The sequence below is a fragment of the Phalacrocorax carbo genome, chromosome 19 (assembly GCF_963921805.1).
Source record: "Phalacrocorax carbo chromosome 19, bPhaCar2.1, whole genome shotgun sequence".
Lineage (NCBI taxonomy): Eukaryota > Metazoa > Chordata > Aves > Suliformes > Phalacrocoracidae > Phalacrocorax > Phalacrocorax carbo.
In genome coordinates, this window is record NC_087531.1 from 1,860,739 (window position 1) to 1,879,929 (window position 19,191).

General features: G+C 58.1%; 2 protein-coding genes across 3 annotated transcripts; one reads left to right on the forward strand and one right to left on the reverse strand.

The window, feature by feature from the left end:
• The first annotated feature begins 515 nt into the window (after positions 1 to 515).
• On the forward strand, positions 516 to 8,871 carry BORCS8 (BLOC-1 related complex subunit 8). 2 transcript variants are annotated; one of them, XM_064469426.1, is made up of 5 exons: positions 516 to 654; positions 2,401 to 2,513; positions 6,842 to 6,906; positions 7,316 to 7,423; positions 8,331 to 8,871. In XM_064469426.1, exons 1-5 carry the CDS (start codon positions 618 to 620, stop codon positions 8,371 to 8,373), a joined length of 366 nt encoding a protein of 121 aa, XP_064325496.1. In that variant the 5' UTR covers positions 516 to 617; the 3' UTR covers positions 8,374 to 8,871. The 2 variants fall into 2 exon arrangements, with proteins under 2 accessions (XP_064325496.1, XP_064325497.1); XM_064469427.1 differs by having other exon boundaries at positions 540 to 644.
• On the reverse strand, positions 4,733 to 15,393 carry TMEM221 (transmembrane protein 221). Its single transcript, XM_064469428.1, has 3 exons — positions 14,791 to 15,393; positions 11,156 to 11,241; positions 4,733 to 10,893 (listed from the first exon to the last, which is right to left on the reverse strand). The coding sequence occupies exons 1-3, from the start codon at positions 15,096 to 15,098 to the stop codon at positions 10,376 to 10,378; spliced, it is 912 nt and encodes a 303-aa protein (XP_064325498.1). The 5' UTR covers positions 15,099 to 15,393; the 3' UTR covers positions 4,733 to 10,375.
• Between the last annotated feature and the right edge of the window lie 3,798 nt (positions 15,394 to 19,191).

Sequence of the window (19,191 nt, forward strand, 5' to 3'; positions counted from 1 at the left end):
GAGAGCGGTTCCAGCCACCCAAGCGCCGGGTGTGCGAGCACTCGGACCCTGCCAGCCCCATGGACCATGGCGGGGCTGGGAGGGGACAAGTGTCCAGGGGGTGGGGGTCTAGGCGGGGGACGGGGACATCCCCGGGCCTCATGGCCTGGGAAGGTGCCCAGCAACGTCCCCACTCCCCTGCCCAGTCCCGGGGGGTCATGGGGGGGCTCAGCGCTGGCCGCCCGAGGCCTTCGCCCACCCGAGGCCTCCCCACCCAGACCCCGGGGGGGGGGCGCTGGTGAGAAAAAGGGTGATCGTGGTGTTTTAACACCCCCTCCCCGAGGCTGGGCTGGCTTGGGGAATCAGGGACGCGGCGGCCCGCCCCGGGCAACCCCGCCCCGGGGTACTCCCGTCTCCCACCCGCGGTGTGGGCCCGGTCCCGGGTGGGGGTGGGCGACAGCTCGGGGCGGGGAGGGGGGGCGCTTGGCCGCGGGGGTGGGGGGGGCTGAAGCGGAACGGTCGCGCTGTGGCGATGTTTCCAGCCGGGGCTGTTTGCGGAAAGGGGGGGCGCCGCGGAGGTTTCCGGTCGGGGCGGTTTTAGAGGGCGCCGGCGGAAGCGGAAGTGGCGGCCGGTCGGGATGGAGGAGCCGGAGATGCAGCTGAAGGTGAAGAAAGGTGGGAGCGGGCCGGGACCGGGGGGCGGCGGCGGTTCGGTGGGGCTTGGTGGGGTCCGAAGGAGCCCGACAGCCGCGGGTCCGGTCGCGACAGGGCCCTGCGGGTCTGAGTTGGCCGGTCGCGACAGGACCCTGCGGGTTGTGACAGGGCGCGTGCATGGCAGGGCTGTGCAGGCACAGGTAGAAGTCGCGACAGGACCCTACGGGTCGTGACAGGGCGCGGGCATGGCAAGGCTGTGCAGGCACAGGTAGAAGTCGCGACAGGGCCCTGCGGGTCGTGAGGGAGAGAGAAAGAGAGGTACAGCGGGGCACGGCAAGTTGCGACAGGGTGGGTGGTGACAGGGCACTGCAGGGCCCGAAAAGGCACGGTGGGGTTAGTCACGATGGGGCACTGGGGGTCGTGACAGGGCAGGGAGTGACATACCCCGACAGGACCCAGCAGCTCGGGGCCGGCAGAGCTGGCGGGACCCCTGTGGGCCCCCCCGGCCCCTCAGAGCCTGGCCCTACCGGGGGTAGCTGCCCTGTGTCCTCCCTCCCCTCATCCCCCTGTACCTGCCCCGCTGCGTCTTTCTGTCGAATGTCTCGTGTCAGGAGGGCAGGCAGACAGACAGACAGACAGCAGCTGCGCCTGTTCCGGGTGGGTGTAATTGTTTCTGTAAAGCTTTGCATTTGTTCCCTGTTGCATTCAGAAGGCTCGGCGTGTCTGCCGGCATTATAGGACTGCGGTATCCGAGCAGCTGTCACCGAAACAAAAGCCGAAGGGAGGAGCAGAGAATCCTTTTCCTTAAAAATAGGAAATTATGCAGAAGCTGAAAGGTGTTCCGCTTCAGCCTGGTGCAAACGCCCCCGATCCCCCCATGCACACACCCGCTACAAACAATGAAACGATCTCAGGGTTTTGTGTTTCTTAATTATTGGGAGCTGTCAGTGTTCTCCCTGCAAACCTGCAGGGAAGGAGAGGTCAGAGCTGCGATGTAGCTGTGCAAACTACCAGCTGAAAAAGGCGTTTCTGTGTGGAGGGTGGCCCGGACAGAGCTTGGGCAAGGATAAGAGAGGAGGGAAGTGGCTCAGCAGCAGCTCAGAGCTGCAACGAAGTTTTCCAAGCCCTGTTCTGCGGCCGCTGTGTCTCCTCTGTGGTTGTTTTTAGGATGTCACCTAGGGGAGGCACCAGGAGGGGAGGAACAGAAGGACCCTGTGGTGAGGGGTGGCTGAGATGCAGGAGAGCTCAAGGCCGCGACCAGAGCTGAACCTGAACAGCCAGTAACAAGACAGGGAGGCTCCGGTCTGGGAGATGCCTGCACTCCCAGCCGGATGGGGTGGCTGCGGAGCATGGGGGCGGGAGCCAGGCCGCTGCTGGGCTCTGCTTGTCTCCTGCCCACCTCCAAATTGGTCAAAAAGAGCTCTGTGATGGGCGTAACCCAAGCGGTCCCTGAAACCAGAACAATCAGAGCTGCCAGGGGACTGTGGAGGCGGTGATGTCCCAGGCGGGTCTGTCTGCGGCCTCAGCCCAGCTTGTCGTTGGCTGCAGGTGCTGTTATGGGGAGAGTGGAAACGGAGCGGCCTGTTCAGCGGGATTTTGCTTTCACATCCTTGTTAACAGACTAGTTATCCAAAACACGTGGGGTTTTGCTCAGAGCTCTCCATTGTTGTGTTGGGGCAGGCCCAGCGCTCCAGGGCACCCTTTCCAACCCCACCTCCCCCCGTTGCTCCCCGCTTTCCATAACTGCGTTTGTTTTTCTTGTTGCAGTTACGGACAAATTCACCGAGAGCATGTACGTCCTGGCCAACGAGCCCTCCGTGGCGCTCTACCGGCTGCAGGAGCACGTGCGGAGATCCCTTCCGGAGCTCGCGCAGCACAAGGTGAGTCGTGATTTGCTTTGGACTCCAGAGCTGCGACACAGTTGGGCACAAGCTGTTTTCCTGACCTGGCATATCATCCCTGTTTCACCTCCCGGGGTGTGGGGTGCTGTGGGATCCTGGCTCGGCCTGAGCTGGAAGGGATGAGGGGACGTTGCAAATTTAACTGTGGACCTGAATAAAAAAACTTGGGAGTCCAACCATGGTCCCGTCCTTTCACGGCTTGGACTTGTGTGTGGAGACAAAGAAAAATGAGTAGTCTGTCTTGTACGGGGAGAAGGGTGACGTTAAATCTTATTACCCCTGCCTGTGCTGTGAGGTTTTTATTTCCTACATAAAATAAGGGGGAGGGTGAGAGGAGGGAAGGGGGAATGTGAGGAAACAAGTGAGAAGAGCCCACGTGAGGCAAAGCAGGATAATGAATCGCATCGCACAGCTGTGTTCCTACTTTCCTCCAGAGCACGGAGCACAGACACTTTAATGCCAGCCTTGTTGTCCTTCTCCCTCTTCTGCCAGTCATGATTCATTAGGAGTGATGTCTCATGAATAGATTACTGCTTCATGTCTATGCTAATGCACTGTCAGGCCCCATTTTTCACCTTTGCTTTACAGCCCTGGTTTCCAAATTAACCTGGATTGTGACACTTTATTATTCAATTATTTATTAACGTTTTATATACGTGTCTGTGTGCAATGGTAGGTATATAGAGATGTATATGTATGTATAGCACATGCTGATGCGATTGCATCACCGGCATGCAGGAGACAGCTCTGTAATATTATTCCTGAGCTGTCACTTGCTTTCATTTAATCAAGATAGTCCCAATTTCAGGGGATGTGTCCTGAACAAAAGGAAATTGAGCAAATTGTATGACAAGTCATGCAGAGGGAAGAGATCAGTTTCCATCACCGAGTGGTGTGTAACAGGGACCAGGACGAGGGGCAGCGCAGAAGCGCTAATGGAAGCGACAGCCAAGGGAAGGTGCTAGACACGGAGCGTGTTGTTAGGCAGTGGGGTGTATGCTGGGCAAGATCTCTGAAAACCTTTGATGCTCTCATTTTCCCTGCTCAGCATGCTCGTTGCAGTTATCCACAGTGTTCTGACACCTCTCTGGCTCATCTAAGTTCATTTCCTAGCTGCAGCCATCTGAGAATTCTCTTTTGTAGCCAAAATTGCTGCTGTTTTCCACTTTCTTCCTGTGAGAAAGGAGGTCATGCTGTCCTGCAGATGCCAGCAGCAAACACAAGGGTCCTGCATCTCCCTGTGTGACTGCAGCCATCGCAAGCATCAGATACCTTTGGTCTTTGATGCATTCACGTTCAGCCTTGCAGCTTCCCTCCTGCCCCAGCCACTAGCCCCAGCTGGGGCAGTGGTGGCCTTTGTACACGAGGAAGAGCTCGCCGTGCTCCCTGCAGTTACAGTGCATGTCAGGACAAAGCTGAACCGACCATGCAGTGCCCTGGGGCACTGCAGGGCACTGCCCCGGTGCCACCCCAGTACCTGTTTGCCCCTCTAGTGTTAGAAAACATTCCCTGATGCTCACTTGGAGGTGCTGCTGTTGACATCCATTCCTTTTTGCCCATTGCATGGGCACTTTCAGCTTCTTAACTGCTCTCCTGGTTACTGGCTGTGTGTTTAATGGTGCGCTGATGTGGCAAGAGCTGGGAGAAAATGGAAAGAAAAACTATTTGTGGCAGCTGGAAGAACAGCAGACCCAGAGCTGCTGCTCGGGACTTTTCCTCCAGCCTTGTCAGCTCCCGAGTTCATTTCTCCCAAGGCTGCAGCATCATGTCTGGGAGCATGCTGTCCCCCCTGCTTGTAACCAGTCCCTGGTAGGAACTGGGAGGGTTAAACATAACTCAGGCCAGTGTCCTGACTGTGCTGCCAGGCTGCTGGTAGTGGGCTTGTGACCACGTTCTCTCTGTTGTCCTTGATCCCACTCTCCTTTTATCCCAGTTTCAGGCATTGCTGTTTGCAGTGAACAAGCTGGCCCTGTCAAGCCCTTGAGCCCAGGCAGCCAAACCCCAGGAGGGAGGGATGTGCTCAGGGCCCTGACAGGGCCATCATCACAGCGGAGTGTTCAGTTAGATGGGGATGGATATTTTGGGTTGCTCTGCCAGAGCCCATCGGCTTTGTGGCCAGAGACTGGAACAGGAGGGTGTCAGCAGGGCTGTGCACCGTGAAAACGCTGTCAGGTTTTATCTAAATCAGAGTAAAAGCATTAAAGTGAGGTGATTTTAATTCTTCAGAACAGAAAAGAGGAAAAAGGAACATTCTGTGTGGATCCATTCTCAGGTAATTTAGTCCCAAGATGTAGGTAATGTATAAAGGAAACAGGATTTATTGGTGGTTTCCAGCTTTCCTTCAACCATGCAGCAACTCCATCCCTGCCTGGCTGAGCTCTCCTGAGACACGGCCTTTGAAATTCCCAGGGGGATTAAACCTAGGAAAAACTGGGAGGGAGGGGGCTGGGAGAAAAGTTTCTGCAAAGAGAAGGTCACCTCCATGCCTTTACAACAAGCAACTTTCTGCGATTTGATAACACAATAATCTTAATACCTTCCTCACCATCTCAAACTCTCCAAGCAGATTTACGATCTCCCTGATAAGAGGCGGCGTGATGCAAGGCCCTCGCTGCCTCCGCGCGTCGTAGCTGCGCTGCTAAGCCCCGCTCCGCACAGAGCGGCCCTTCTGCATTTCCCCTGGTCTTTTGAGAACTTACATCTTGTTAATTTACTTCCAAGCAACAGTAATATATCATCAGTGCTATTGTATATTAATAGCTGGCTTTAGTCCTTAAACTGCATCTGAGGGCACGTCCTGGGAATTTGAAGAAAGGACATCAAGCAAAGATTAAGAAGTGAGGAGCTCTAGGGAAAGGCTCTTGTTCCTAATTAAGGACATGAAAATCCCAGGAAGTGGTGGGAACTCTGGGCACAGACATGGCTGGCTTTGATACTGGGAAATGATTAAAATCTACTGGTGCTCAGAAACAGCAGGACCACAGGCAAGTGGCTCCGACACGTCCGGCTGAGCCAGCGCGATGTCGGGGTCTAAACGGTTGTTAAGGCTCGTCTGGCACCTCTTGGAGAGAGCGGGGTGAGGAGCTGCAGGGAGGTTTCTGCATCTTTTGCAGCTGCCCCTGCACACAAAGCGTGTTCCCGGCAACAGATATGGTCATGTAAAATGCGCTTGGACTCTGGGAGGAGCGCGGTCTCTGTGGGATTGCGAGTCCTGGGTCGAAGGACGCTCTCCTGCAGAGAACTGCCTAGAGCATTGCATGTAGAGGCTTGTTTCTTTTGTAGATTAAAGCTATGTGGTCAAGCGTCCTGATGTAGGACAGGCTTTGAACAGCAGAAGTGATTCTGGATGAAGTCCAAGGTTCTACCCAACCCTTTCGCGCACAGAAAGAGGCCCTTGGATTTCCTCTGGCTTGTAACTAGACCCAGCAGAATAGACTGGAGAATTAGCTCCCATGAGAACATATTTTAAAGAGTGCCCAAACTACTTAAGGACCTTTGAAATAGTTATCTATTGAGCTATACCTCTGAATTGAGCTGCGCTTTCATTGTGATTTGTGTTTTTGATTGGTTTTTTCCCTTTCCTTGGAGCTACAGCGTACAATTACGTCCCATGCCAGAACTGGCTGCATACAGTGCTGCTTGAGTTTGTGTGAGGTTTACAGGGCTCCTTCCAAGCTCGTGAAAGGAAGGGCACGGTGCTGACTGCTGCTTGGGATCAGGTGCCAGAGGTTCAGAGCAGACTGGAGGACAGGGGCGCTCGCAGCTGTGAAGGTGTTTATGAATGGCAGATCCGATGAAACAAGAACTTTCAGTGCTGTGAAAGAAACTTTAACCTGGTTTTTGCGTGAAGGACCGAGGACTGGACTCTGCAGGAGCTGTGTTAGTTCAGATCCTGGCTGCCTGCGGGGCCAGACGCACCGGGAGATCTGAGCACTCTCAAACATGCAGCTGGCCTGTTGTGCTCAGCGCAGCTGCTGGTTGCTCGCAGCCTGGCTGACTGTGTCTCTAAGCTGGCTCGTGGGCTAAAACACTAAAAACAGGGAGAATTTTGCCAGAGCATCCAAAGTATTGGCCTGAACTAGTAGCCCTTCCAGAAATACACACAATAAATGTCTTTTAAATGCTAGTGCATGGCACCTGGAGCGTGACACAGGCTGTCAAGCAGGAGGCAGAATCCAAATGCAATTTCCAGTGAGAAGCAGCCAGAGCCCCGGTTCGGGCAGGGCTGGCAGAGCGTATCGCTGCGGGCTGCGCTGCCGCGCCTGTCCAGCGTGCGCCCAACGCTGCCACCTTCTCTTCTCTTCCAGTCCGACATGCAGAGCTGGGAGGAGCAAAGCCAAGGAGCCATCTACACAGTGGAGTACGCCTGCAGGTACAAGAGACTCCTCCAAGCAGGGTGGTTGCGTTGGCAGGCGGGGGTGTCGTAGAAACAAAGCAGAAGCCACCTGCGCTTCCCTGACGCCTCCCTGGTGTAAGCCAGGGAGAGAGCGTAGTCGGGGTGGGGGCGTGAGGCTGCGAGGCAGTGCTCTCTGAACCGTTACCCTCAATCTGGGGGGGCTTTGCTCCGATGAGCGTGCCAGCTCTTCCCCAGGCCTGCTGATCTCCTGCAGTAAATCCACCCCCCAGCTAACTAGTGTGTGAAGATGCAATGTGCCTTAGAAAGTTAAGGCTTCTTATTTACAGCCTTCTTTATCAGGGGTTGCGTGCTCTAAAACCGTGATGCCTTTGGAAATACTAACCAGTCTTCCACCTCCCCCCACCCCCCTCTTTTCTTCTTCCAGTGCCATAAAGAACATGACTGACAGCAGCGTGTACTTCAAGAGCATCGACAGTCTGCTCAAACATGCCATAGCCATGAAGGATCAGCTGAACGCTGCTCAGGGCCGCAGGTAGCAAGGGGATGTCTGTCTGAGTGACCCTTCCAGCTGGCAGAGGAGGGTGTGGTGATATAATGCAGCCCAGTGCAAATATGCCGAGCAGTTACCTCAGTGATACGATTCTAGACTTATTTGAAAGGGCGTGCTGCTTGCCTTCCAGTGATCTTCTAGCTTTGTTTACTGGGAAGCAAATAATCTCATTTACAAAAGGGTAGCTGGGAAATAATTTAGTTCCTTATTTAAAAAGGGATGTTTGTTTGTGTGATACATTAAATCTTCGTTGTGTCAAAGGCACTGGGATGATGCTACCACGATGGAGCAGGCGACAGGCCACGTTCGGTGCTGTTCTCTGTCATGTATGTGGCTTTTTTTGGGCAGAGTCCCATAAAGATAAGTGGTAGCAGAACGATGATGCATTTTGTATGTTTGTGGTTGAACTACAGCTACTAAAATATCATTTGGCAGGTGATCTGAGTCTGGTGTATTTGTCTCTCCTGAGGTTGGTGTTGGTATTGGTGCCTGACTGGGTAGGAGTGAGAAAACCCCCAAATGCCCATCCCCGATAAAACCACCGAAGCGAACAGAGCGCCTCTGTCTCTGCAGAATGACTCTGCCTTAGTCGCTTCTGGTTCAGGTTCTGTATTTTCCCAGCATGGCAGGGTCACGCTCTGTGCAGCCCAGAGTGTTTTTAGTGGTTCTCAGGACGGTGTGGCCGCAGAGGTTGCTGACTCGACACCCGCGGGGGCTGGTGTATGCGGCTCCGTAGGCTGCACAGCACGCTGAAAGGTGTGCTTGTCTAAGCTGCTCTCCTGCTGCAAGCAGTGAGGTTTTATTTGAGGGAGCCCCCGGTTTTTCACATTCCCAAGGCTGCTGGTGTCCTGCCTGCCTGCTGGACGTGACTGTCGTTTTCTCTTTACAGCACTGTTGCCCCACAAGCAAAGAATCCTCCAGCCAGTTCCTGATCTCAGACAAGACTAGCCATCCTCTGCCACCTTCTCCAGCCACGGGGAGGAGTGAGAACCCACCCGCTCTGTCTGTGAAGCTGCCCAGAGGTCTCTGCCTGCCTCTCTGTTCCCAGTAACAAGGTGCTGCTCCTGAGCAGGCAAATCCTGCCGCTGGGGTCAGGACTGCCTTCGGGGGGTGCTTTGGGGAGCAGTTGTGTCCCTTTCCGCAGGACTTTACAAAAGGCCAACGGGGTGGATCTGCATTTGTCCTTTCCAGTTCATTTCGATGGCGGACTGCTACGAGATGTTCTTCCCTCTACCTCTTGGCCACAGAAATATCTCAGAAAAACTAGGTCTTGCTTTCAGTATTTTGTAGATGGCTGTGTAAAGACGTAATATGGGCACACTTCAGCTCTGTTCAGGAGGCATTCTGCAAGGAGAGTTTTTCATGTGTGTGCCAGGCAGTTGCTGAATTTGGTTTTAGTGAGAACAATAATAAAAAGGAAAAACAAGAAAGTTCTGTCTAAAACCTTCCCCTGTTGCTCGCCTCGGGCTGGGGGGTCTTGGAGCCTGCTGGCTCTGAGTGTTTCAAAGGGTATGGAGCAAAACAAAGACACACAGGGTTGGAGCCTTTCAAGTGAAAAAAGAAACTGTCCTGTTCTTCAAAAAAAAAAAAAAAAACAACAAAAAAGGACTTTCTTCATCCCCTGTCAAGCACTGGGAAGCAGAGCTTTATGCTCAGCTTTGGAGGTCACTTTAAAAAGGATGCAACTTCAGTGTTAATCTCTCCTGGAACTAACAATTCTGCTGAAGAATTTACCAAGGATGCAGGGATCAAAGCAGTGCTAAACTCAGTTTCCAAAGAAATTGTATTGTGCTCGGGATAACAGGTGTCTTTCAGAATAATAGCATGGGAATCTCTTTGAATCGGTGGCTTCCCTTCGCTCCCTGAAGTGCTTTACTGATTGCTGAATGATAAGGAATTGGGGAAGAACCAAGCGTGCTGCTGCTCGGGGCCTAGGCAGGGCTGGCAGCGTGGGGCTGCGAGTAACCAGCAAGGCGTTTGTCAGCGCAGGGACGGAGCGAGCTAAGCCTGCCTGTGTTTCACAGCAAGAGCTGCTGCCTTTAGTACTCCTGCTTTCTGCCCTGCACGCAGCAGAGGACTGGCAGTGCCAGTGCAAACCCCTTCGCACCTCAGCAATCAGCACTGTTCTCCTGGTGGCACCCAGGTAATCCCCAGGGAGGTCCCTCTGCCACTGAGCAAAGCCGGGCACTGGGGATGCCCCAGCACAGCCCCTTTCCCTGCTAAGACCCTGCTTAGCAAGGTGTGTCCTGCTCAGAGGGTGGATGTGCTGGTGACCGAGCAGCAGGCTCTCTGCCACCCCGAACCCACCCTCTGTGGCTTGCAGGCTGCTCTGGCTCCATCTCACTTGTTGCTCCTCCATCACCTCCTTCGGTTCCTTACACCTGCCTGGCTGCACGCTGCGGGGAAGCCCTGCTGGGTCGGTTGTATGAGCTGTCTCAGTGTCCTGCTGGCTCCTGGGGGTGGCGGAGGCAGGAAGGAGGCAGGGGAAGGGCAGGGAGGTACAGCCAGCCAGGGAAATCAGCTGGGATCTGCTGGAGAAGGAGGGTAGGTCTGTTCAAGGACAAGGTCCACTCGCTACTTCTCACCCAGCTGCAGCTGGGACAGCCATGGGGGTCCTGCATGCGTCACCGCCAACGTGGTCCTTGTTCGTGGCGTGGCAAGTGCCAGCAGCATCGCAGGAGGGGCTGGGGGCTCAGAGCAGGCGGCCGAAGGCTTTTGGCTTTGCGAGGGGGTGGTGTCTCCTCAGTAAAAGAAGCAAAGAGCATCAGGCAGTGGCTGTGCAGGCCCCCAGGTGGGAGGAGGGGGGGAAAAGCAGCCATTCCCCTGCTCTGGTGAGACGTGACCTATATATAGCTCTAAACAGAGATGCAAATCGTGACCCTGGTGCTTGCAGCTCCCCTGGGATGAGATGGGGCAAAAAAGTCCCACTTCCACTCACACCAGAGTCGAGTCCTTGCCTGAGGCTCCGGGTTTACGCGACAGCACGTTCCTCATCTCCTGGGTGACGCCATTCCAGGGCTTGCCCTGTGCCTGCAGCAGGCCCGACTCTGCCGACAGCGTCCTGTGCGTCCGGGGCAGGTTGTAGCTCTCCTTCTCCGAGCAAAGCCCGGGGCTGCCCGAGGAGGTGAGGTTGCTGCTGGCCGGAGAGCCCAGCTGGGATTTACGCTCCAAGAAAGGAGGGAAGGAAAACTCCCGGTGGATCTCGGGCCGGGATCGGGGTGCGGCCGTGTTCTTGTTGTTCAGATCACTGGTGGAGGATTCGCCGTGCTGGGCAGAGTCGTTCTCGTACAGCGTGTGAGAGGCCTCGGAGCGGCTGCGGCGTGAAACCTGGGAAGCCCGTACCAGGGCGTGCGTCACCGTGATCAACAGGACGATGATGCCGGAGGAGAGAATACAGGCACTGGCAATGCCAGCCTCCAGTTCAAACAGCAGCAGCATGTAGATGGCGAGAGCTGGAAGTAAAGGAGAGTGCAGAACATCTTGAGGAACCAGAAGGGCTAACGTGATGCAGCTGACCTGCAAATTTCATGCCCTGGGAGGGCTGGTCACCAAGAACAGAAAGTCTGCGCTACAGGAACGAGCTGGCAAAGGCATTTGCAAAACAAACCTGAAGTTGAAGTAGAAACCCAGCAGCTCACAAGCACTCAGCAACCAGTGCAGGATGTATGGTCTGGGCTGAAAATGCACAGCCCCTGCTGGGAAATGAGCACTTGCCTGTTAGGTAGACTGAGACCCCGCAGCAGAACAAGCCGATGGCAGTGTGGCGAACCGTCCGGCTGTCCAGAAGGAACCAGTCTGCCCTGCAAAAGAGGTGAGAAAAACACAGGTTTGTGTAGTCTCCTGGCCCTGGTGTCTGCACAGGAAAAACACTGATGCCCTGTACCCTGCTGAGAAACTGAAACACTGGTTTTGCATAGAGAAGAGGTTCAGAGGCAGGTCACAAGCCCAAGGACCTCTGCTGAATTGGGGTTTTCCCCGGGCTGCTGGGTTGCACAGCTCTGGGCTGTGGTGCTCCCACTCTGGGACAGAAGATTTTGAGATCACTTGAAATACCAAACTTTGCCTGCCTGGTTCCTTGGAGCTGTGCAGGGTCTCAGGAGAGAGAGACAAATGGCTGGAGGCTTTTTGCAGGTGATTTGCCCCTGTTCAACAAACCCTGAAGAGCAAGTGAGGAACAAAACTGAGGCCTGTCAAGCCCATCTCCCCTTTAAAGAAAGAATGACAAGTAAAGTGCTGGTGCATTGAATTAAGCAAGGCCAGGTTCACCCTTGGGATTGGATTTCTGTGCTCAGCTCAGATTGCAAGCCTTTTGTCCGGAGGGGGCTTGGTACTTGAATTGTGCTTAAAACACATGAAAAGACCAGCTCCTTTCCAGCAGGGCCTTTGTTTCCCACCCAGCACCGACCCCTGCGCCTGCTGCCTGTGCTCTCTGCCGAGCAAGCCCACAGCCCCGGCACCGACAGCCCTGCTTGGGCATCTTCGGAGCCAGAGACCTGGCAAACCTCGGTCCTCGCTGGCCTTTGGAGGCTGCCGTCACCAGAGGATGCCTCTGCTAATTGGGAGAGCGGGATGTGGTCGTTAGGGGATGCAGCGAGGTGTGGCAGATGGGTGCCAGGCGACTCAGGGGGTTGGAAACGTGAGTGCTCAGGGGGGTGATGGCAGGGCTGGATGCTGGGAAGCTGCAAACAGTCCCTCGAAACAACTGGGCGTGCACAGGGCATCGCTGGTCCAACTGGCCACCTTCAAAAGTCCTCAGGAACTGGCTGGAAACACGCCACAGCTTCGAAGGGGCAGCAGCACAACCATCCTCCTGGCAAGACCAGCGCTCGTGTTGTTCCTCTGCAACACCAGCTCCTTCCACCCCCCGGGGTGAATCCAGCAGCTGAGGATGCTGTACCCTGGCCCAGTCCCCCCCCCGCAGCAGGGCCTGGCCCCCTCCCGTCTTCCCGGGCTTGTTGTAGCCCCTCAACCATCGCTGCCCGCGTGGGGAGCCGTAAGCCGTTAATAGACCCTGGACCCGCTCCTCGCTGCCAGCGGGGAAGAGCAGTCGCTTTGTTTTATTAATTACCTGAGTTGGGGCGGGGGGGATTAGCGGGGAGGAGAAGGACTTTGTTTGGAGCTGGCTTAGACTATTGAGCGCAGCGCTGAGAAGCGGAGCGGTAATTCAGTGTGACAGGCCCAACGTGGGAAAGGTCCCTGGGACGTGAGCGGGTCCCCTAATGAAACCGGCGCTCGGTGGGGCCAGGCCAGCTCGGCCACGAGGAGATGGCGGCTAACGGTGTCCCACGTCGCAGGGGAGAGGGGCTGCATCCTGCTGGCACCTCCTGCCTGGGGCAGCCTGCACGCCAGCACCCCTGCGTCCTGAGAACCTGCCCTTTTCTTCCCAAAGATGAGCGTAACCTTCAGGTCGCAGCTGGGGAAACTGAGGCACGGCCAGACTAAGTGAGCCGCTTGAGATCCCGGGCAGAGGGACACCAGCCCAGGGCTCCCAACCCTCCCACCGCCTCGTATTGCCTGCAGCAAAGCCAAAAGCAGCCTCTTGCTTCGCCGGGGCTTGGAGCAGAGCACAGAACTATTATTTAAAATAAAATTGTTTGGGAGCGGCTTCCCTACTTGGTGAGACGCGCCAGCGGGGCCCGCAGCCGTGCAGCGATGGTTGCTCTGTCCTCAAAGCCCTTGAACATGTCGCTGCTGCTGGAGTCCGGGCTGTCCCGCGGGCGGCACGCTCCCTCTCTCTACCTGTGACTTTGCATCTGGCTGCCTGATTAGTGCTCCTCCTGCTTCACCCTCGGGATTTTCAAAGTTGAACCTCACAACTTCGAAACTGAGCATTTTACAGCCCAACTCAATACCAGATCTCGGACAACTTTACAGCTGATGGGGAATTTTCTGCTGTAACAGTGTTCCAGCAGAAACTCAGCCCTACAGAAAGCAGAGTTTGCTACAGGAGCTTTGTGTTGTGTTTATTTTGCGGTTTTTATTGTGTTTATTTTGCTCCCCTTCGTTAATGAGCACGCTAAGCATCAGCCTCGCTGGGAAGATGCTGAGAGGAGATGCTGCCACTTGCTGGAGTGCCTCCAGCTGTCGTGCTCCGTGAAAGCATGAGGCATTGATGGGATTGTCTAATTAGGGACAAAACTAACTGTTGAAACATTATCATTTCCTTTAAATTAGTTTTGACTTGCTTAAGTCAGAGCGGTCCCAAAATGGCCCCGTGGGGACCAGCGCACGAGCTACATGGACAGGCCTCCACGCACAGACTGGTTTCCACCAAGATGCTTTTAAATCTGATTATTCGTACATTTCTTTTTTCTTTTAACCCAGGATTAGAGCTGGAGCTGGCCGGGCCGGAGCTGGCGGAGGAGCCGCCAGCCCAGCCCAGGTCTGGGCGGGGGGGAATTGCTTTTGAAAACGGTTTTGCAAGTGTAAACGTGCTGGTAATGATTAAGTCAACACATGTCTATGGTTAATGATCCCAGGCCTGCGGTCACAAGCGGCCTGTGCAGCCACACCAGCCGTCACCCAAAGAGCCCGGCTCTCCCACTGCAAAGGGACAAATCTTGGGTGCTCCTGAGCATCATGGCCAAGCCCGGCATGTCTTCCCTGCCTCAGCCCTCGCGCTGAACTGGGCTGGCGGGACCCCCCGCGCTCCTACAAGTCCGGAGAGTGACCCAAACACACGGACTGGGTTTACACAGGGATGTTATCAGGGAAAAGAAACGGCGTGAGTTAGTGCAGCCAGGAGGATGGGCTGCTACAGCCTTGCTCCTAGCCAGCACAGTCGCTAAGCACAGCTGCACCCCAAAATAAGGGGCACATTTACGGTGGGGTTCATCGGCCAGAGGTAACCCTGCGTCCCGGGCGGGCACTGCAGGGATGAATTTTGTGATATCTAAGTACTCAGTGAGCGCCAGCAGCATCACTCGACCCCCCCAGACCCCTTTTGCAGGGGCAGTGATTCGGGGAGCCCTGGCCAAGGCCGGATCTTGGGGTGCAGGTGTCTGCAGGGCTGTGCGTGAGACCACGCCGAGGGCACAGGCACCCTGTGACCAGATCCCAGGGCAGCGGCGCTGCCCTGCACCCCTCACCCTCCTTGCACCCCCTGAGCCCTTCTCGCACCCCTCGCTCCCCCAATCCCTTCCACACCCCTCCAGCACCCTCCCTCCCCTGCAGACCTCCTTCCTCCCCAGCCCCCGGCTGCCCCCCAGCCTCCCGGTGCCCAAGAGCCCTCTGACCCTCCCCGCACCGTTCCCCGGGGCTCCAGGGCACTTGGTCCCCCGCCCTCAACCCTCCCGCACCCGCAAGCCCCGGTGCCCCGCGCGTCCCCCGGCGCCCCCCGCCGCTCTCACCGGTCGGGCCCGGGCTGCCCCCGGCACAGCTCGGTGCTGAAGTAGCCGTGGAGGAGGCAGAGCAGGAGGCAGCTCACGTTGAGCACCAGGCAGAGCGCGGCCAGCACGGCCGACACCGGCAGCAGCACGGCGGCCGCCGGCTCCGGCAGAGCTCCTCGACCGGCACCGGCTCCGGTACCGGCACCGGGACCGGCCCGCCCCGACGGCAGCTGGAAGATGAGGCTGGAGGCGAGCAGGGCCATGGCGGCGGCCAGCGTACCGAAAAGCAGCAGCACCGTCAGGGCTCGCTGCGGGTAGGCGGCGGGCATGGCGGGGCCGGTACCGGCAACCGGGGTGTGCGGGGGGGCACCGGGCCGGCAGACCCGCTCCGCGCCGCCGAAGTTGCGTGCGTTCCGCGCCCCAAACCCAAACACCCCCCCCCCCCCGCCGATGCTGGATCTCGGACCGGGAACAGGCACCGGGCCGGGAGCACCGCTCGGGGCAACCGAGCTCCGGTCCCGCCGGGCGGGCGCCGCCCCCCTGCGCTGCTCCGGGCCGGGGCGGGCCGTTCCTGCCTCCCGGCACGGCCCCTCCCGCGGGGGCTGCAGCCGAGGGCCCCCCCCCGGGCCGGGACCCCCGTCCCCGGGCGGCTCCGCCCAGCGTCCTCCCCCCGCCGGGGCCTCCCGGGGGCCGGTGGGGGCTCGGGAATGGAGGGTGGGGGAGCAGGAGCGGGGGGCTCCGAGAGGCCCGTCTGAGCTGGAGTGGATGAGCAAAGGGGTGGAGGGACAGACGGACGGAGGGACAGACTGACGGAGGGACAGGTGGATGGGCAAAGGGGTGGAGGGACAGATGGACGGAGGGACAGACGGACGGAGGGACAGACTGACGGAGGGACAGGTGGATGGGCGAAGGGGTGGAGGTACAGACGGACGGAGGGACAGACGGACGGAGGGACAGACTGACGGAGGGACAGGTGGATGGGCGAAGGGGTGGAGGTACAGACGGACGGAGGGACAGACAGACGGGCAGGTGCCGCAGCGGCTCGGAGCGGTGCATCCCGCCGCTCCCCTCGGCTCTCCCCGTTCCCAGGGCCAGCCCCGGCTTTCCCGCTCCTGGGAAAATCCTGGGATGAGCCCTGGCAATGTTACCACGGCCTCGTCGTAGGGCGAGCGGGGATGGGGACGGTGAGGAGGGGGCACCACGGCGGCCCAATCCTGCTTCCCCCCAGGAAGAGGCGCCTTCGGCCTCCACCTGCTGCAGGAGCACCCTCGCTGGGTCAGGAGAGAGCCCCCAAAATGTTCTTGTTCCCTCAAGGTTGAGAAAGGCCCCGCGAGGCTCTGCCCTGCCGTCAGCCACTGACCCTTGGGGCCGGCACCAGTTTCCCGTGTCTTATAAATATCCTGGGAAGCAGAAGCATCTTTTCCCCTGGGATTCACCCTGCCAGCGGGTCCCCCCCACCGGGAATCGGGGAGGATTCGAGGAGGATTAATTCAAGAAAATTCACTCTACAGGTCACCTGTTACCTTGGGAAAGCCCCTGCGCCTTGGGAGCCATGGGGAAACTGAGGCAGATTTAAACCCTCAGCCCCCAGAGCAGCAATTTCCCCTGCGCATGAGACAAGGGGACATCGGGGTCGGGCCTTTCCATGCACGTCCCAGGCACCCGGCCAGCGCCAGGCCAGGGGACCGGGTGCGACGCTGACTCCTCCAGCCTAGTGTCATCAGCGCCTGGCCCGTGCCCAAGCCCGGCTGTGGGATCTGGACGGGGTGACCTTTCCGTCTGGCAGAGGAGCGCTGCCCGCCGCGGCGCTGCCGGCCTTCCCGTCCCGCGTGGGTGGTTCCCGCTGGCACCCTCCGCTCCGGCCGGAGCTGCGCGGGACACGGGCTATTTTGAAAGCTGGTGTGTTGGCCTTGGCAGGCAGCGCGGGTTTGGCTCCTGGCTCGTTTCCAGCCCCGCTCACATTTTTGGCTGGGAGGGGGGATGTCAGTCCCTGGGCCCATGTCGCTGGCACTTGGCCCAAAGTCCCCAAACCAGCTCCCGGTGACGGTGTCTCTGTCTCTTCCCTGTGGCTGAGAGAGTGACGGGGCTCAGCCGTGTCCTACAGGCTGTGTCACTTGGGGTGCGGAGCACTGCTGGTCTCAGCCTGGGGCACCCAGCAGCTCAGGCTCCCCAAAACCCCAGGATTTTGGGGCAGGAAGGGCCTCAAGAGGGAGCTCAAAGCTTTCAAGCTGCCGCCCTGCAGCTTGCAGGGAGCAGCCAGGCAGAGCCCAGCCTTGGGATCCCCTGACCTGGGTGGGACCAGGCAGCCCAGACGCCCAAAGAGGGGGTTTGGGTGCTGCGGCTGGAAGCAGGTCTTGGCCAGGCCAAGCCCCTGGGCAGCCCGAGGCGAAGGCAGGGAGGTCCCACGCCCTGGAGGGGGGGCAAAGGGCCACCCTGTGCGTCCCCAAACCCCATCCCAGCACAGGACAGGGCATCAGGATGCATTCTTGGACTCCTTGGTTGCTGGGACGCTGCTCTGCGATGCTCTCGCACTTCTCCCTCCCACCACCTCTTCAGGATCAATTAAGATTATGAGCAGGGCTAATTAAAAGTCTGCTAATTGCACTCTGAAACCCTCTATAAATCATGAGCTTTAAAAGCAGATCTGAGAAAGATGTCACGTCCTTTCTGCCAGCGCAGCCTGCACCAAAAGCCTCGTCCAGAGAGTCTCCATCTCTCCAGCCCCTCTTCCTGAGCCCCCCAGGGCCGGGATGGGACCCCCAGCATGGTCCAGGTGGAAGGACGTATCCCCACCATGGGACTGGTGTGGGAGCTGATTTCCAGCGAGCCCTTGATAACCCCCTTCCCACCTGCTGCCCTGGCAGCTCCGCTCACGTAACGGGAGCTTGGGAATTGCATCAGTTCCCCCTTGCTGCTGTAAACACGGGTGCTCCCCATGGAAGCCCTGCACGGAGCGGCTCCCGGACAGCCCTTCACCTCCCTGCTGCGGCCAGAGGGAACGGGACCCCTGGTGCGGCCACTCGCCCCACGGCACACAGCACCCACTTGGGGGGTGCCTGGTGGACTGTGGGCTCAGGGAAACCGGGGCCAAGCGTGGTGGTCATGGTCACCCCTGCGGCCACACCGTGGCTTTGCCCCCGCCGAGGCAGAGGTCACACAAGGACAGGAGACAAGCGGGGGCGTGAATTGGGCAGTGCCTTCTCCAGGGCTGATTTCGGGGCCGGGTTTGGACCCGGACACAGAGCCAGGGCACATCAGCATCCCTCAAGCCTGCCTTCTGCTCCCTGCTGTGGGGAAAAAACCTTCTCAGCCCAGCTTCCCTGCGCTCTTCAGCTGAAATACTGACTCCCAGCCCCGCTGTGCTATTCCCTTCCGTCAGACCCAGGCTGTCCGTGGGTCTGTCACCGCGTGATGGAGCAGCATGTGCCGCCCTTCACTTTGCAAAGTCCACTCCGGGTCATCTTCATGGGCTTCAAGCCACAGGATCCACAACCACCTGCATCCTTCAGTCCCCGCTCGAGATGCTCAGGTGCAGAGCAGGTTCCTGCCACCTTCCCCAGGCTGGGAGTGGGGACAGTGCCGGGAAATCACAGCCCTGCACTGTCCCAGGTGTCACCGGCACCCGTCCCACCCTCCATGCAGGGTGGGGGGGGGAACACAGCGGTGTTGGGGTTTGCAGCAAGCTTGGGTTGCTTTTTTGTTGAAGCAGGTCTCCGGCCAGCGCGCAAGCTGCGTGCAGAGGTTTCGCTCGGCGTCCCCAGCACTTCCTCGCAGCCTCCCTCGGATTATGTCACTGTGGTTCAGCGGCCCCCACGCAGGGTTCCAGGGCCACCCGCTGCAGGGTGGCCTCGCTCACAGCACGGGGACGGGCTGGGGGCAGGTTTTTGGGGCAGCCCCCCCCCCCCCCAGGGCAGGTTGCTTCATTTATAAAAATAAAAGATCAAACCGAAAGGGAGCACGTTGGGATGTTTCCTTTTGGAGCTGCAAACCAGCGGTGGGGTTTTGAGCTGATGAGTTTTTTTGCACTGTGGTTTCGCCGATCCCTCGGTGTCCTCGGGGACCTGCACCCCTCAACCCTGTGGCTGAGTGGGCTGGCAGTGCTGGAGGGGGGTCCCCTGAAAGCAAGATGGGGGGACCCAGGGATCTGGTGTGGACCAAATGCAGAGCCTGGCCCTAAACCTGTGCCCAGGACCCCTCCAACTCAGCCCGAGCCTGAACCCCCCGGCAAAGGCACAGCATCCTCTGGGACCCCCCAGCTACAACCCTCATCCCAGCCCCCCAAATTCCCACAAACTCACCCACATCCTCCCTTGCCAAATCCCCTATTCCAGCCCCCCAAGTCCCCCCAGACTCACCCCCGTCCCAGCTCCCCGGATCCCCCCACCCAGACCCCACCCAGCCCCTCCACTGCCCCCAGCCCCC